At 58.1% G+C, this 15,640-nt stretch overlaps 2 protein-coding genes and 6 non-coding genes across 8 annotated transcripts; 6 read left to right on the top strand and 2 right to left on the bottom strand.

The window, feature by feature from the left end:
• Positions 1–244: 244 nt before the first annotated feature.
• Positions 245–360, bottom strand: LOC142593609 (U5 spliceosomal RNA). The gene has a single exon (XR_012831086.1). It is a non-coding gene; the product is annotated as a U5 spliceosomal RNA (small nuclear RNA).
• A 652-nt stretch (positions 361–1,012) lies between these two features.
• RPS8 (ribosomal protein S8) lies at positions 1,013–6,091 on the top strand. The gene is made up of 6 exons (XM_075710590.1): positions 1,013–1,043; positions 1,966–2,072; positions 2,432–2,531; positions 3,896–4,071; positions 5,067–5,196; positions 5,934–6,091. Exons 1-6 carry the CDS (start codon positions 1,040–1,042, stop codon positions 6,041–6,043), a joined length of 627 nt encoding a protein of 208 aa, XP_075566705.1. The 5' UTR covers positions 1,013–1,039; the 3' UTR covers positions 6,044–6,091.
• LOC142593614 (small nucleolar RNA SNORD55/SNORD39) lies at positions 1,819–1,899 on the top strand. Its single transcript, XR_012831091.1, has one exon. It is a non-coding gene; the product is annotated as a small nucleolar RNA SNORD55/SNORD39 (small nucleolar RNA).
• Positions 2,237–2,340, top strand: LOC142593617 (small nucleolar RNA SNORD46). Its single transcript, XR_012831094.1, has one exon. It is a non-coding gene; the product is annotated as a small nucleolar RNA SNORD46 (small nucleolar RNA).
• Positions 4,337–4,409, top strand: LOC142593615 (small nucleolar RNA SNORD38). Its single transcript, XR_012831092.1, has one exon. It is a non-coding gene; the product is annotated as a small nucleolar RNA SNORD38 (small nucleolar RNA).
• Positions 5,649–5,720, top strand: LOC142593616 (small nucleolar RNA SNORD38). The gene has a single exon (XR_012831093.1). It is a non-coding gene; the product is annotated as a small nucleolar RNA SNORD38 (small nucleolar RNA).
• Positions 6,092–6,755: 664 nt separating the features above from the next.
• On the top strand, positions 6,756–6,885 carry LOC142593629 (small nucleolar RNA SNORA35). The gene has a single exon (XR_012831106.1). It is a non-coding gene; the product is annotated as a small nucleolar RNA SNORA35 (small nucleolar RNA).
• A 2,563-nt stretch (positions 6,886–9,448) lies between these two features.
• BEST4 (bestrophin 4) lies at positions 9,449–13,563 on the bottom strand. Its single transcript, XM_009479452.2, has 9 exons — positions 13,412–13,563; positions 13,047–13,141; positions 12,299–12,532; positions 11,841–11,995; positions 11,672–11,749; positions 11,160–11,312; positions 10,791–10,871; positions 10,181–10,335; positions 9,449–9,866 (listed from the first exon to the last, which is right to left on the bottom strand). The coding sequence occupies exons 1-9, from the start codon at positions 13,561–13,563 to the stop codon at positions 9,449–9,451; spliced, it is 1,521 nt and encodes a 506-aa protein (XP_009477727.1).
• Positions 13,564–15,640: the final 2,077 nt, after the last annotated feature.

Genomic DNA, 15,640 nt, shown 5'->3' with positions numbered 1-15,640 from the left:
CGCGGTGCCGCCCCCCCCAGCCCCCCGTGCCAGCCGGCGCGGCGAGGGGCGGGACCGGCGAGGGGCGAGACCGGCCGCGGCGCTGCGCAACCCCTCTGCTGCCAAGGCTGCTTTCAGCGAAAACCCAAACCAGCCCGGGGCAAGGCACCCGCGCGGACTTTAACCCTGCCCCCACAAACCCAGCGCTCCGCTCCCGTACCAGGACCCGCCACCGCGCTGCTCTATCTTTAACCACAAAGGGGGCAACCCCACCGAAATGGAGCCTCAAAAAAATTCATCGACACTCGTGCCTGTTCCTCTCCACGGAAATCTTTAGTAAAAGGCGAAAGATTTATACGATCTGAAGAGAAACCAGAGTATGCCAATGACCCCGCCCGCACACGGGCCGTCCCCCGGTTGTCCCCCCGTCGCAGACGGCGACCCCCGCCGCCTCCTCCCCCACCCCCCCCGCTCCCTCCCCCGCCGCCCCGGCCCTGCCCCTCGGTAGCGCACCCGGGCAGGGCCCCGCACCCAGACCCGAGCGACCGCGGGAGCGGCGGACAGCTCTGCCAGGACCGCGCCGCCGGCCCGCGGTGCACCCTGGGTACGCAAATCACCCAGAATACTAATGAGCCGTATGCTAATGCGGCGCCCGCGGCCCGCAGCGCCGGGCACGGCCGCAGTCCGGGGGCTGCTGCGCGCGCCCGGCCCCGCCGCGGGATGCCGGGAGCCCCGGGCCCTGCGCGGAGGCGTTGGTTGGAGGTGACCCGCGGGGCAAGAACGATGGAGCCGGGACAGGCAAACCCCCGACAGCGCTCCCCTGCGTCGCGGCCTGCAGCCCGGGCCCGCTGATGCCCCGGCAGAGCGGCCCCGGCGCTGACCCGCCCTGAGGCTCGGCCCCGGGAGCCCCCGCCATCGCCCCCCGCCTCCCCTCAGCGTTGCCGGGCAACGGCGCGCGCCCCGCGCTGGCGGCGCGGTGACGTCACGGGCTCGCGAGAGCTGGCCCCCGCCAAACCGCCCCGTGAGCCCCGGCCCCGCCTCTTTGCGCCAGTGCCGCACCATGGGTGAGTGGGGCCGCCGCCGGGCCCGGCCGCCATCCGCCGCCATCCGCCCGCCGCGCCGCCGCTGCCCGCCCCTGCCCCTTACCGGGTGAGGGCGGGGGCTGCCGCCAGCCCGCACCGCCCGCCATTGGGGGCGGCCGCGACGGCGCCGAGCCGCTGGCGGGGGAAGGATGCCCAGGCCCAACATGGCGCCGGACGGCGGAGGGGGGGTGGCGGCGGACGGGCTCGCTTTGCCCTGCCCTGCCTGGCTGCAGGCCCCGAGCGCTGGGCTCGCTCTCGGTGGCGCTGGGGCCGTAGCGCTCGGGGGCTGTGGAGGGAGCGTTTCCCGCAGGGAACCCTGCGGATGAGGTGGGACGGCTTCTGTAGGGGACCGAGTGAGGCGGGGGGGGGGGGGGGAGGGCGGCCTGTACCTCGCTGGTTGGCGGGGGATTGTAGGGGAAACGGGAGATGGGGTGCGGTGGGGAGGCAGTCCTTATGGGGCACCCAGCAGACTGGGTGGGAGAAGGGGGTTTGTGTTGGGGTGTCTCTCAGGGGCGCAGCAGGTGGATGGGATGGGGGTTCCTTTCTACAGATGATCTACCAGGCCCAGAGGATAGTGTAGGGTGGTCCCCTATAGGGTGCCTAGCAGCTTGGGATGGGGCACTTTCTAACTTCCTATAGGGTGCCCAGCACATGAGGTAGGTTGGGAGGCTGCTTCCCAAAGGGGACACCTGTTAGATGCTGTGGAGGGAGTCCGCTTTGTACAGCCCTGCTTGAAGGGAGGAGGCCGAGGCGGATCTGAGTATCAATGATGAAGCTTCTCTGCTGCATAAGGCTGAGTGCACTGTGCGGATACCAACCTTGGAGAGCTGAGGACTCAGAACCGTGCCCTGCCATGGCCAGGTGGGCTCCGTGCTGTCCCCTGACCACGCTGCTCTCCACTCAGGTATCTCCAGGGACAACTGGCACAAGCGTCGCAAGACTGGGGGCAAGAGGAAGCCCTACCACAAGAAGAGGAAATATGAGTTGGGGCGACCTCCTGCCAACACTAAGGTGGGTGATTTGGGGAGGGTGCTCAGTAGTTCTGTTTTCAAACTCAGGTTGCTGGTCGTGTGCTGTGTTTTGCGAATAGTTAAATATGTGTCGCTGCTTCTTTAAGAGATGGTATTTTCCTCTACACCTGCAGAAAGCAGTGATACATTTTTGAAATAAGAGGCAATTGGAGTGATGAAATTTTCACCTTAGGTAGATGCAACAGACCGTTTTGGTCACTTACCGTATCTGCCGATGCTGGGGTTTGTCATAGTTACACTGACCACATTGCCTTTGAGCTTAGGAGTTTGCTGGAGTCCTGCATGAGCTGCGCAGCGTTCCAGCACCAACAACACCCTGGTGTTTGTTTCTGACCGTAGATTGGCCCACGCCGAATTCATACGGTGAGGGTTCGTGGTGGAAATAAGAAATACCGTGCCCTTCGGTTGGATGTTGGCAACTTCTCCTGGGGGTCAGAATGTAAGTACATCGTAAACCTGATGTGTTGGAAGGGAAAAGTCTTCTACAGCTGCGCTGGTGCCTGGTACTGCTACAGAGTAGAGGGATGATGATGCAAGCGTGGATTTTTGTAGGCTGTGTTTGTGTGAACAGTGTGGAGCTTTGCAGTACTGGGTCTGAAGCAGCATGCATAGTGATGATAACTTTGACCTTATGTGGCCTTAGGAGACTTGGATGTCTGCTAAGTTCACAGTGATTGGAGTGTCATAGTTACACTGAGTGACATGCTCACGTTACCTTTTTCCTGGGGTGGGGAGAACTACAGAACTAAATATGGGTGGTTCTTCGTAAATGCAAATTTTTTGTTTATTGATGAGCACTTACTAAAAGTTAGGTGATCCTGTACAACAGAGAAAGGTGAGGATTTTTCTGAGGAGGTGTGGCCCTAGGAGAGCATTGCAGTAGCACGTGCAGTTTGCTTCCTACTCCTGCTTTGCTAAGCCGAAGTGGGAAGTGCGTTAGTGAGAGGGGAGTCTATAGTGTTTCCCAGGAGCAAGGTGGGTTTTCTCTGAACTACAAACTGAAAACCATATAACTTGGGCCCGGGCCTGTTTGGTGTTACTCAATATGATAGTAAAGCCAGCAGTAAGGAAGGCAGCCAGCGTGGTGTGAGAGCGAAGGGAGGTGATTTCTCCTCAGTGATCACAGACCATTGTCTGTACTGTGATAAGTGCAGTTGTTCATAGGCAGTATTACAGAAGTGAGGGGACTGAGCGTACCTTGCAGGATGAGGATGAGGTACGTGAGTGCAGAGGATAAAACCCCTCTTGTGCCTGGCCTTTGCATACGTGGAGGGCTGTGTGTCCAGGGCAGGCAAGTGCTGAACAGTCAAGTCTAGTAGCTAATACTGAATACTCCAGGTGTGTCTTGAAGGGTGGAAACACCAGCTTCTTCAATTTACTCATAAACCCTCATCCTATATAAATGGTTTCTAGCATGTGTTGCAGATCCTTTTCAACATAGCTTACTTCAGTAACTCTAGGAAGTGCATACAGGATTGAGGCTTGTGTGCGGTGTCAGTTGGCATCTGCCAAGGCATCTTCCAGTGAAAATTTATTTTTTAACATTACTCAGTCCTATTTGAGATTAGTTCCAGTAAGGCCATAGGTTCCAATTTTTCATCTGGGTCGAATCATGTTCTGTCCTAGCAACAGAAAGCTGGACAGATGCATCTTTTAGTTAAATTTAAGTCATTGCCAGGGAAGCTGGAGGATATTTGATTGTGATAAGCGTGTGGTGGTTTGAGGGTATGTGTGAGATGCTGTGGACTGTATTCTCAGTTGTCTGATCCCTGTAGGTTTGAATTCATACTCTTCTTTTGAAAGGCTGCACTCGCAAGACCAGAATCATCGATGTCGTCTACAATGCTTCCAACAATGAACTGGTGCGGACAAAGACCCTGGTGAAGAATTGCATTGTTCTCATTGACAGCACCCCATACCGGCAGTGGTACGAAGCCCACTATGCCTTGCCCCTCGGACGCAAGAAGGGTGCCAAACTGGTATGTCTGGGATCGTCATTGTCATTTTGACTCCTTGCAGAGAGTAGAGTCTGCCCTGCTAGAGGCAGTTAGCCGTCGTGAGTGGACAGTGCCTGCCAGAACAGCATTGCGTACCCGTCCGTGATAACAGTGCTTATCTGGGCTACATTCCCATCAGCTCCCAGGACAAGTGTGGTTCTGTTAACGGAGTGTTCGGTGCCACGGAGCACTCTCTGAGGCATTGTGCCCATTCGTGCACAAGGACCTGCCCGACGATCTCTTTGGTCTTCTAATGATGATACCTTTGTCCAGTTCTGCTACTGAAGGGAGAGCGATGACATTTTATGATGCTGAGGAAGACTTTGCAGATCAGGTCCTTGTGCTGAGGAATGGTTGCTTTGCTGAGAAGCTTGTGGATTGCTAACTACAGTTGAGTTTGCTTTTAAGTGATCTCAAGGTGTCTTTAAACTATCCAGACCTGTCGTCTCTAATTTTGTTCAAGATGCAAACCCCAGACTGCTAGGAGGTATTTAAACCCCTACGTGTAGCACTCAGCTTAAGGTTGTCTCCTTGCATTAAAAACAAAGCACTTTTAGCTGAGCACTGTGCAGTTCAGAAGCACAGTGAGAGCTTGTAACCTGTCTGCCAGGACTTGCGCCACACCCAAGTGCTGTCATTATGTCTGGAGAGGGAAAGAGTATTTGCTTTTTCTGGAGGAGGATTAATGCATCAAGGAAACCTTTGCAATTTAATTTGTATGAGAGCACCCTTCCCTAGGGCACTGCGCTCTGTTGTCAGCAGTGATTCTAGTTAGCAACGTTGCATTTCTTGGCCTCAAAAGTGAAACAGCGCCTGGTTCTGTGAGGCTGAAGTATTTGTACCTCTGCAAGGTGTGGCATGGGAAACACAGTGCAGTGCTGAGAATACGAGGGTCTCCTTGATGTTAGTGGAGACCACCTGCTCTAGCAGAAGGTGGCCATGTTTCACCTTGTCTTTGCTTGTGGTCTTGTTTTTAGACTCCTGAGGAGGAGGAGATCTTGAACAAGAAGCGTTCAAAGAAGATCCAGAAAAAATATGATGAGCGAAAGAAGAATGCCAAGATAGCAAGTATTCTTGAGGAGCAGTTCCAGCAAGGAAAGCTACTTGGTGAGTCCCTGGCAGTATTAACGTGGGTGGGGATAAGGGAGTCAGGGCACAAACAGGGTGCCAGAGCAGATCTTACTCTTGGTCTTGGGTTCATTTAAAGTTTGATGTGCTGTGATAAAGCTAACTGCAGGGTGAAAGCAATGGGGTGTTCTCCATATCTGCAGAAGTATCTTCTGGGTCTTAAATGTAACTTGTTGTTTTATCTTCTCTGGAGATACCCCACTTCTGGCAGGAAGGGGAAATCTATTTCTGGAGCTTGAATTGGCACATGTCCCAGCCAGGCTCCTGGAGGGGATCATTCCTGGTTGGCCTTTGAGAGAAATGATGGGGCTTGAGACTTGCAAAATGAGCAAAGGCCCATGGGGTGCGCTGTGTGTCAGAAAAATGTCCTACGAACATGTAACAGCTTTGACCAGTTTCAAGTTCTGGGGAATAGTTCAGTGTTTTGAAGTCTTCTGGTGATGAGACCTTTGTCCAGTTCTGCTACTGAATTTGAGCGATGACAGTTTGGAGATCTGAAGAGGACTTCATTAGGGATGCAGTCCAGCAAAGCAGGTTTGAGAGCGTGATACCTTAGGGGGAGGTACTGAAGCCAGCACGTAAACTGGTGTATGTGCTACTGATAACTTGCTTGTCCGTGTTTTTGCAGAGACACTGCATGCAGTCTTTATTTCAGTTTATGTATACTGGGGTAGTGAATTATTAAACTTCTTTAACTGGGTGACTTCTCCTTGCAGCCTGCATTGCCTCTAGACCTGGACAGTGTGGCCGAGCCGATGGCTATGTGTTGGAAGGCAAGGAATTAGAGTTCTACCTGAGGAAGATCAAGGCCAGAAAAGGCAAATGAATAAAAACTATTCTGCTGAGAGAATGAATAAAACCAAGAGTCTACTACAGTAAAGGGGTTGTGTGCTCATTTATGTGTGCAGGGTGGAGGGGGCTTGCATAGCTCCTCTGCTTGTAGAGTGTGAAAGGAAGAAGGATCTCTCCTGGAACCCCTGAGCGCTTTTGTGTCTTCAGGCAAGCTCTGACCCTGCATGCTCTCGACTAAAACATCTCCCTGGGTTCTAGGACAGTGACTTAATGGACCTAAGTGGGTGTGCAAAAGTGTTGTCAGACTTGGCTCAAGTGGAAAATTTCCAGTACTGGAAACCTGCGAGCAGGAGGAAGGTGCAAATGTCCATCCCTGCTGGAGTTCTGGCTTTCTGGGATCTGCGGTGTGTTAGGTCAGCACGTGCCACATTTGGGGTCCTGGAGTGAGGTCAGTGGGGAGAGGGGCCCTGCTGCCTCAGGAGAGGGCTGGCCAGGGAGCAGCTCTGCAGCTGCGGCGCTGCTTTTCTTAGACTCTGCATCTGTGCTAAGCCTGGCTGAAAACTTGGCTTTTCTACCTCTGTCCTCTGCAGCTGGTACCGCCGGCCTCCGCTTCCCAGATGACACCCGCTCATGTCCCCTGGTTCGGGCCAGCAGCCCCTTTCGCCATTGCTTGGGGTTTCCTGCCTGGTTGTACAATTGCCTTCAGGGTCCAGTGTCTTCTTGTAATCTACCTTGGCTAAACTTGGCTGCACTGCTCAGTGACCAGCTGGTCTTTCCCTGACCTCCTTGGTCTCATTCCAGTGCAAGATAAATTCCTTCTAGCAGAAGGGCCAGGCTCTCATCATGGGCTGTCCCTTTCGAAAGCTGGGTACAACCTCCAGCTTTCTGCACTGTCATTTGTAGCAGGATTGGAAAGCTGTGGTGAACAAAAACTTTTCTGGATGTTTTGGGGCATGAAACATCATTCCTTGGGGCTTCTCATTTTCTAGAAGGCCAGAGTGACGGAGCTCTGCATCTAATTGCCAAATGCTTTGTGCAGGTATTTGGGTGAAGTTAGGAGCCCATCTAGGGACCAGTCCCAGGGCTGTGGGGGAGCCAGACTCGCATGTTTCGTGCCTGCCAAGTGGATGCAGTGCACGCTTCACCTCATTTCTTTATTTTTACAAAAGCCTCATTTATTCGTAGCAGCCCTCTGGCACGATGCAGACTACCTACAGTCCCAGCGTCGCAGTTTTTGGCTCTGAACTGAAGGAGCTAGCCCGTGATCATCTTGTCCCAAACAGAGCTGTGGCGAGACCCATGTCTCTTAGTGCCTTAAAATGCAGACTGTCTGTCCCACAAATAACTTCTCGGTATTTTTAAGTTTTTCCTGTGATGCTCTGCCCGCGCTGCTGTGTGTGGCAGCAGGAGGTGCTAGCGGCTCGGGTGCCCTGGGCAGTGTGGGTTGATCCTGCCTCGCTGGCAGGGATCTGAGGGTGGCTCTGTGCCGCAGAAGAAGAGACAATGCCAACCACATCAGAAAGCGGTACCTGTTACCCGGGTGGCCGCAGCGGCGCGGTTATGCCGCGGTGGGCGTGCGCTGGCACGGGCACCACAAGCGGAGCTGTGCCCAGGCGGGTGCAACCGGCCGCCCTTCTGGAGTCCCTGGCAGTGGGACCTGGGCTGGGCGGGATGTTTGCACAAGCACATTCCTTCTCCATAGCGATCTGGGATAAACTTTCCCTGCTCTCCAGCAATGCTTGCTTTCCGGAGAGGTGGGGCAGAAGCGATAAAGGGTGCTCGGGAGGGATGTGTCACTGCTGCTTCCTCTGAGCGTGTTTCTTCTGCCTCGCCCTCCGCAGAGTGCAAACAGGATTCGGGCTGTTTCTGGGGGACTTTGTACAGATGGAGAAACCGAGGCTTATGGAGAAAGTGCCAACTTGGTGTCAGAGCGGGAGCTGTAAACCTGGTCCCTGATGAACAGGATTATGGCTAATTCATCAATGCACGCTGCTTATTAAGTTATTGCTCTGAAAAATGCAGCTGCCAAGGGCAACGGCCTGTGGGAACGAGAGCAGCACCTATTGCCCGCCGGACCCATGCTGTAGGGGCGTGACATGGGAATGGGATGGTGGCCCCTGGCTCCCACGGTGGCACGGGCTGCGGGACCTCGTGCGGCTTGGCCGCAGGTTGTATGGTTTCTGGTCTGGCCTTGGCATAGCCCCATGGATGAGCACAGGGATTTACCTGCCTGGGAGGAGGCCAGCCTGCCATGTGCTGAGCCAGAAAGAGATGGGCAGGGGCTGGGGTTAAGCACAGCTTCAGTCTGGCAAGGTTTATGAGGGTCCAAAGCTTGGTCTAAGGACCTTACCCACTTCTGCAGATTGGTGCGAGGGCTGAATTTAAAAAAAGCTGCTTGTCATATGATGAGCAGCGGGCAGCAAAACCCAGGTGAGGTCACTCATCATCCTGAGTGCTGCTCCTTGCTGTTGAATGGCTCGCTCAGCTCCACACCGTATTAACTCCGGGGTATTTTCACGGGACATGGTCCAACCCAGAAAAATGACCTTGTGGTTATGCTTTAACAGGTCCAGCAGTGGCCCGGAGGGCAACAGAGGAGCGGGCTGGCTTGCTGAGGGGGAGATGGGAGCTTTAAAGGAAAGGTGGCTTTGGGAAAGGGGGGCTTGCAGGAAGGGGAATTTTTTAACAGCTCTGCTAATATTCTCAGGGGAATCGCGTGTCTGAGTGAGGGAATCCCTCTACAGGGGCAGAAAGCATCTTTCTGGTTTTTGGTTTGTTTTTTTTTCTGGCTGTATCACTTGGTCTAATACACCGTCTAATACACCCACAACTGTCGCTGGTGTCAGTCCATGGGGCTGTGCCCTTTTTGCCCCAGGAGAACATGCGCACTCCTTGACAAAATCCAAATTCACACGCTTTTTGGATAAACGTGATGTCCCTGCTGTCTCACTGCTGGGGATGATTCGCACCAACAAAGAAGAACCTCAAAGCTGAGGTTGGCAATAGCTTTATTAATATTCAGGGGACATCTCCATCACGGTGTTGGTTTTCTGCAAGGCTAACGCCCTCATCCCGTCCCTTGCTCGGGGTCTGGGCTGTCCCCTGTCCCCTGCGCTGGGCCATGGGAGCAGGGAGTGAGCCTGGCCAGCTGCAAGTCAGCGGCATCATCACACAGCTGGGCTGAGTCCTGCAGTTTTGGGGCTAACAGCTAGTGTTGGAGGCTGTCTGCCCAATCCCAACCCCACCAGGATCTTCCCATCAACCTGGGGACACATCTTGGCTCAGGGCTGGGTGGCAAAAGACCTGGCAACGTCCTGCTTCTGGACAGGGGGTCCAAGGGGGGTGTCTGGGGACAGGGAGCTTCATGGCTGCTGGTGGCAGTGCCTTGGGGTGAGGGCAGCTATTCTGGCCCCAGGAAAGGGGTGCTTTTGGGGCAGCCTCAGGGCTCCCAGGCCTCTGGCCGGTCAGCCCCGATGCTCTCACTGGACGGTGCCTTCACCTGGATCAGTGGCAGCTCCTTCCACTGCGTTTCGGAGGCCGCTGGTGGCCGGGTCCCCCCCAGGTGACTGCCCGGCATGGTGGGCTCGCTGGCCTGGCTCTCCTCATCCTCCATCTCCTCCTCCTCGATGCGGGTGACCGAGTCATGGTCCTCGGAGCGGTTAGGGTAAGGGGAGGGGAAGCCACCGTCTGCCCGGGGACGCCGCAGGTGAGGGTGACCTCGGGTACCCCGACCAAAGTTTTTGATGCTGATGGCGGGGGATGCGGCGGTGAAGAAGCGGCTGAGCAGAGGCGTCTGGATGCGCGGCATGCTCGGCGAGGCCTCTGCCGGCTGGCTCTGCTCCGCATCCTCGCACACGCTGGGGGAGCGCGGCGGGGTGATGGGGACGGGCTGCCATCCTCCGCAGGGATGCCCAGCACTGCTCACTGCCTCCATCCCAATGCATTTGCAAGCAGGGAGCAGCTCCGGGAGGCCACGTCCCTGCCCCAGCGGCTCATCCATCACCCAGTGCAGCCCCCAAGCCCCGCAGGGGCTGAGCAACACGCTCCCAGGGGGGATTCACTGTTTGCTTGCTGTAATTAGGCCCAGGGGGGACAAGCCCGCTTGTGCTATTGCTACCCTGAAGCGCTCGCCCTCTTTTTCTCCAGCCCCAGGGCTGCACTGTGCACTCACCGCATGTCGAAGGTGGAGCCCAGGAACGAGGGCTTCAAGGTCTCGGCGGCTGTGGCCATGGTGTAGGGGGGCTGAGCCGTGGACTCGTTCCAGTATTTGTCCTTCACGGCGGGGGGCAGGTTCTGGTACATGTCATCCACGGAGAGCAGGGACACCTGGGCACGGCAAAGGCGGGGGACAGGGGTGGCTTTGTGAGGACATGAGCAGAAACGGTGGCTGCAGATACTGCTCCCAGCACCAACCTGGTAGGGGTAGGGCTGGGCTCTGCAAGGGGCCAGGGAGGCTCCAGGCCCATCTCCTGGCTGCATTTGTGGTTCCCCCTTTTGCACGCTTTTCTCAGAGGTGAGGGGCTGAGCAGCAGTGCCAGGCTGTTGAGTGTCCCTTGGGAGGGTGCTGACCCTGCCGTGGGGAGCAGACACACGGAGGGACAGGGATGGAGGGACAAGGTGCAGTCCTGCTTCCTTGCACAGGAATCTATTTTGGACAAGGATTTGTGTGGCCAGGAGCAGGGCTGGGGGCCGGTGGGGCACGGGTCCCACTGCCAGGGCGCAGGGATGTTCCTGTGCCCCGACTGCAGCAGCCCCACACATCAGCCTGGGGCAGGACCCACCTGCAGGTTCCTGTCTATCAGCTTGTTGGTCTCAAAGTCATCATCATCTTCTCCAAAAGGGTTAATGATCTGCTCTGCAACCTGGGGAGGGAGGGGGCCAGGTGAGACAGGGGATCAGGACAGGGACACCTTCCCACAGGGCTCTCCATCCCTCCTTCTACCCGCGGGGTACAAGAAACACGCAGACTTGGAGCTCCGTGGTGCCCCAGTGTGATGGCTGGCCCCAGAGGATGTGTTCAAGGGCAGCCAGCAGTGATGTGGCTGGTGCCGTGCCCTGGGCTAGCCACCCCCCAGCCCAGGGGGGTGCTCAGGGCCCCCTGGCCACCCCCAGCCCCTAAAGCAAAGCCCAGCTGCATGGCCGCATCTCACCTTCAGCCAGCCGGCGTAGAAGAAGAACTGGAGGAGGGTGGAGAGAGGGACATACATGTCCAGGTCCCCCTCCTGCCCTGGCTCCAGCGGCTCCAGGAACTGCCGCCCGATGAGGCAGAAGGCGAAGAAGGAGTAGACAGCGATGGTGACCACCTGCCAGGAGCACGGGTCAGTCGGTGGCAAGGGTGGCAGCCGAGGGGGATGCTTAGCACAGGGGCAGCAAGGATGCAAGAGGTTCATCCGGTCACTGATGGTCTCGGGGGGCTTAAGGCTAAACCGCACTGCCCCACCGCCCGGGCTCCCGCATATCCCTGTGGGGCTGTGAACCAGCGACCATGCCGGATCCAGCACCAGATTCAATGGGGGAGTAAAGTGGTTTTAGGAAGGGGGTAAAGTGCTCCCCACCAGGGTGCAGGGAGGAGGCTGTGGGGCTCCGCTGCCGTTGTGGGGTGGAAGGAGCTGGGATCTGGGCTCGGGGGGCCCGTGGTCCCGCGGGGTGCAGGGGTACCCACCTGCGTGTACACCAGGGGGATGCTGATCCAGTCGTAATGGAATAACATGCTGCACTTGGCCCGGAAGAGATTCAGCTCCTGGGCAGAGAGGACAAGGACAGGTGACCCGGGCTTTGCACAAGCCCCCCCGCAGCGCCTGGTTCCCCCCGCGCACCCTGCACCGACTCACGTCCATGAGCAGGCGGAGGGCCACGTCGTCGCGGATGCGGCCGTCCCGCCTGGCCTGGGCTGCCAGGTTGGTGAACCACACGCAGGGGATCCAGTACTTGTTGAAGTCGGAGTGGAGGCTCTCGAACTTCTTGCGCTCGTCCTGCGTCATGAAGCCTGCGGCGGGGTGGAGGCTCAGCACCACGGCCCCCGTGTTGGTGCGGGAGAGCCCTTTTTGGGACTGTGCCCGGCAGGAACGCAGGGTTTTCCAGGTGAAACTACAGCCCCTGGAGACGAGCGCTGGGCAGAGGGGATGCAGGGCTCTTTGGGGGTGAATATCTGTGCAAGGATGCCAGTTTGGGGCAGAGATGCTTGTAAGGATCCCCGGCCCCCAGCACACCCTCCCGGTGATGGGACACACCTATGGTCCCCAGCTCTCACCCCCCATTGCAAGCCATCACCCCCAGGGCTGCTCCTCACCCGCTTCCACCACGTGGTCCATGGTGGGGAAGCGCTTGAGCACCCTGGTGCTGACGGAGCGCAGGATGAGGACCGCTGACAGGTTGGCATAGCGGATGAGGGTGCGCCGCAGGATGCGGCCCCTCTCATCCTTGCCGTGGACGTTGCTGGAGATGACACACATGAGCTGGTCAGGCAGGGGGATGCTGGTGTACTGGGCCCACCACCGGTTCACGATCAGAGTGACATAAAAACCTGCACCGAGAGATAGCACGTTGGGGTTCGGCACAGCCGGGCAGTGGGTTGAGGTGAGGACAAGCCCACGCCAGGAGAGCTGCCACATTTCCAGGGGTGACAGATTTCTCTGTGGCCGGGAGATAAAGCACACGTTATGCTTCCCATTAGGCTGCCCTCCCCAGGGATGGAGATGGGGATGTCCCCAGCTCTTCCCTGCCCTGGGCGCAGGTGGCACAGGGCAGGACAACCATCTCTTGCAGATAAGGTGCCCCTTTCCTGGGCATGGGGAGGAGGGTGCAGAGTGGGCCAGGGGAAATCACAGCCTCCCACTGGCATCCCCAGGGCCAGGGAGCTGTGCTGAGTGGGTCTGGGAGCCAAGTGCCATCCCTGGGGTGCCCGGCTCCTCCATCCCCCATCCAGTGGTGTCCAAGGGATGTTTTGGCATCAGGTCAGGATGGGCAGTGGTGGGGAGCCACCAGCGCTGGGGGGAGCAGGGGACCCCAACTCCCAGGTTCCAGGCAGGGACCCATACCTAGGACGAATGACATGGGGATGAGGTCCGTGGAGCGGTTGCAGTATTGAGCCACTTTGGTATAGAGGCGCTTCTGCTCCTCAGTCAGCAGCCGCCTGCAGCGGACATGGAGCGGGGTCAGGGACACACAGCAGGGTCAGGGGCGAGCGGTGGGGCTGGGGTGCTGCCTCAGACCTCCACAAAAAGCCATTGCCTGTTTCCCCTTCTCCTTGCCCTCCCCTGCCCACTCCCACCCTCCCTGGGGGAGTCCCCTGGGCTTCTCCCTCCCTGCAGGCACCCCAGTCCATCACCAATGGGGCATCTCCGCACATCCCCGTGTGTCAGCAGGGAGGGACACGACCGGCGGCAACACCGACCCCGCTCACCGGTAGACGAGGCTGAGCATAGCGTACAGCACCACGAAGACGATGAACTCTTTGTATAGCAGCTTGTAGATGCTACCTTTCCAGCGGAAGAGCAGCTTGGAGAAACCTCCAAAACGGGAGTTGGCGACTTTCAGCGTGTAGGAGACAGTCATTGCAGCTCAGCCCCACACCTCAGTGGAAAAATCCTTCTCTCACTGGCTACTGGCTAAGCTGAGGAGAAGTGGGATGCCCGCCACTGTCCAGGCTGCAGGACCAGGGGATGCACACTCGCTCCCACGCCAAGCACTATGGCCCATCAGCAGGATTGCCCACGTGGCCACCCTGCCTTTCCCACGCCTGCTGCAGCCCTGCCTGCTTCCTGCCTGCACCCACACGTCCCGCCGGTGCCTCTTCCCCCTAAATACCCCAGCATGGGCCGGCGCAGCTGAGCCCTCCCCGTGATGGATTGGGGCTGTCAGAAGCAGGGAACAGGGAACTCGGGTTGGTCACACCTCGCTGCCACCAGTCACAGCCAGAGATTTTGGTGGGAGGTGTGGGTGCCAGAGCCAGGGCTGGGCAGGACCTGGTGGGGTGGTTTGGGTCATTTCCCTTTGCAGCCACGGTGGCTGAATTTAAGCTCCTTGAGAAGGGAGGGAAAGGACGGAGGCAGGGTTGCATCACTCCTGGCAGCCCTGGGAATGGGACCCCGGGATGCGTGGGCAGAGCCAGCACCCAGGGAGGGCTGCGGGATATTTCTGGAGCATGGGTGAAAAAAGCACCCATCGCTGCCCACATCCTCACTGCCAGCAACAGACTTGCGGATGGCATGAGATGGGGCACGCCGGGATGCCCTGGCTGCAGTACCTGGTAGGGGGTGATGGAGGCATATTAAAGGCTGGCACCAAGCCACTTTCCCAGGGCCCAGGAGGAAGCAGGAAGGGAAAAATTCCAATGGGACATAAACCAGTGGGAAACATCCATGAGTGACAGCGAGACATGCAGGGAAATCATCCCATCCTCATCCACGACCCACGCTGGGGCTGGGGCAAAACACTACTGGGGCCCATGGCTCGTCCCACCGCGAGCTGCTGGAGGCCACGCTGTGCTCCGCAGGAAACATCGCTTCCTTTGCCGGCTGGAGTGCTGCGTCCTGCCCTGTCCGGCTCCCTCCCTTCCTGCCTCGGCACAGCGCCCGGCCCAGGCCCAGGACAGCTCCAGTGCGGAGCAGGGCGGCCACTGGGGCTTCCAGCCTGGGAAGTGTCCCCCTGGCAGGGGGGACAGGGCTCGAGGGCACCTGCGTGCCCCCTGTCCTTGGAGAAGGGCTGGAGCACCCATGGGTGAGACTCGCCAGGGGTGTGCCTGTGCAGGGGGATGATTTACAGCACTCCCAGCCTTTGCTCCATTCCCAGGAGCCCGGCAAAGTCCCTGCCCTGTCTGGGAAGCACAGCGTTTACAGCAGGCTGACCCTTCCCCAGCCGGGCTGTAAATCACGGTGCAAGGCAGGGGCTCCACTCACCCTCAGCCAGTGCCCAGCTCTGCTCTGCCACGCCAGCAAAGCGGCCCTGGGGTTGCTGGATGAGACCCACGCTAGGGCATCACTCAGGGCATGGGAGGGGACATGGGGTAGGAGCAAAGACCTCCACCCCTGCACTCCCCCACGTCCTGTCGGTCGGCTCCCCACCACCCCAAACCACGCAGACACAGGGGTGGAGCCGCACTGCCAGGAGTAAAATGATTTATTTCTTATTGAGAGCTGGATCCTACAGGGCTTGGCAGCACTTGGGGCAGCGGGGGCTGCAAGGGGCCCCCTGCAGTGCCTCCCTGCGCGCGTGTGTGTGTGCACCTCGCACACCTGCTCACACCCACCTGTGCACAGTCCCCGCACACACGTGTGCACACACACTTGTGCATGCAGCAGCACACATGCACTGGCTGTTTCAAGCCCCTGTGCCACGCAGTGGGACATGGTGGGATGTGGGGTGGGGAGCCGGCAGGGCCACCCCAGGCTCCCCCTGCCAAGCCCAGGGCACCCTGACCACGCATGACACCCCCCTGCAGACTATGTAGGCAGAGCCAGCCCTGTTTCATGTCCCCAGACCCTGTTATCTGTGTGCTGGGGAGCAGCGGGTCCGTGCCAGATGCCATCTGGCTCCAGTGAGAGAGGATGGAGGCCCTGCTTGGTAGGTCTGGCTCATACAGTATTGTCACCTGGTCCCCAAAAACCAGACAAGACAGCCCTCATCTCCTCTC

Source organism: Pelecanus crispus, chromosome 5 (assembly GCF_030463565.1).
Source record: "Pelecanus crispus isolate bPelCri1 chromosome 5, bPelCri1.pri, whole genome shotgun sequence".
NCBI classification, from domain to species: domain Eukaryota; kingdom Metazoa; phylum Chordata; class Aves; order Pelecaniformes; family Pelecanidae; genus Pelecanus; species Pelecanus crispus.
The sequence above is the reverse complement of the archived record's forward strand: the minus strand, read 5'-3'. Positions and strand labels throughout refer to the sequence as shown.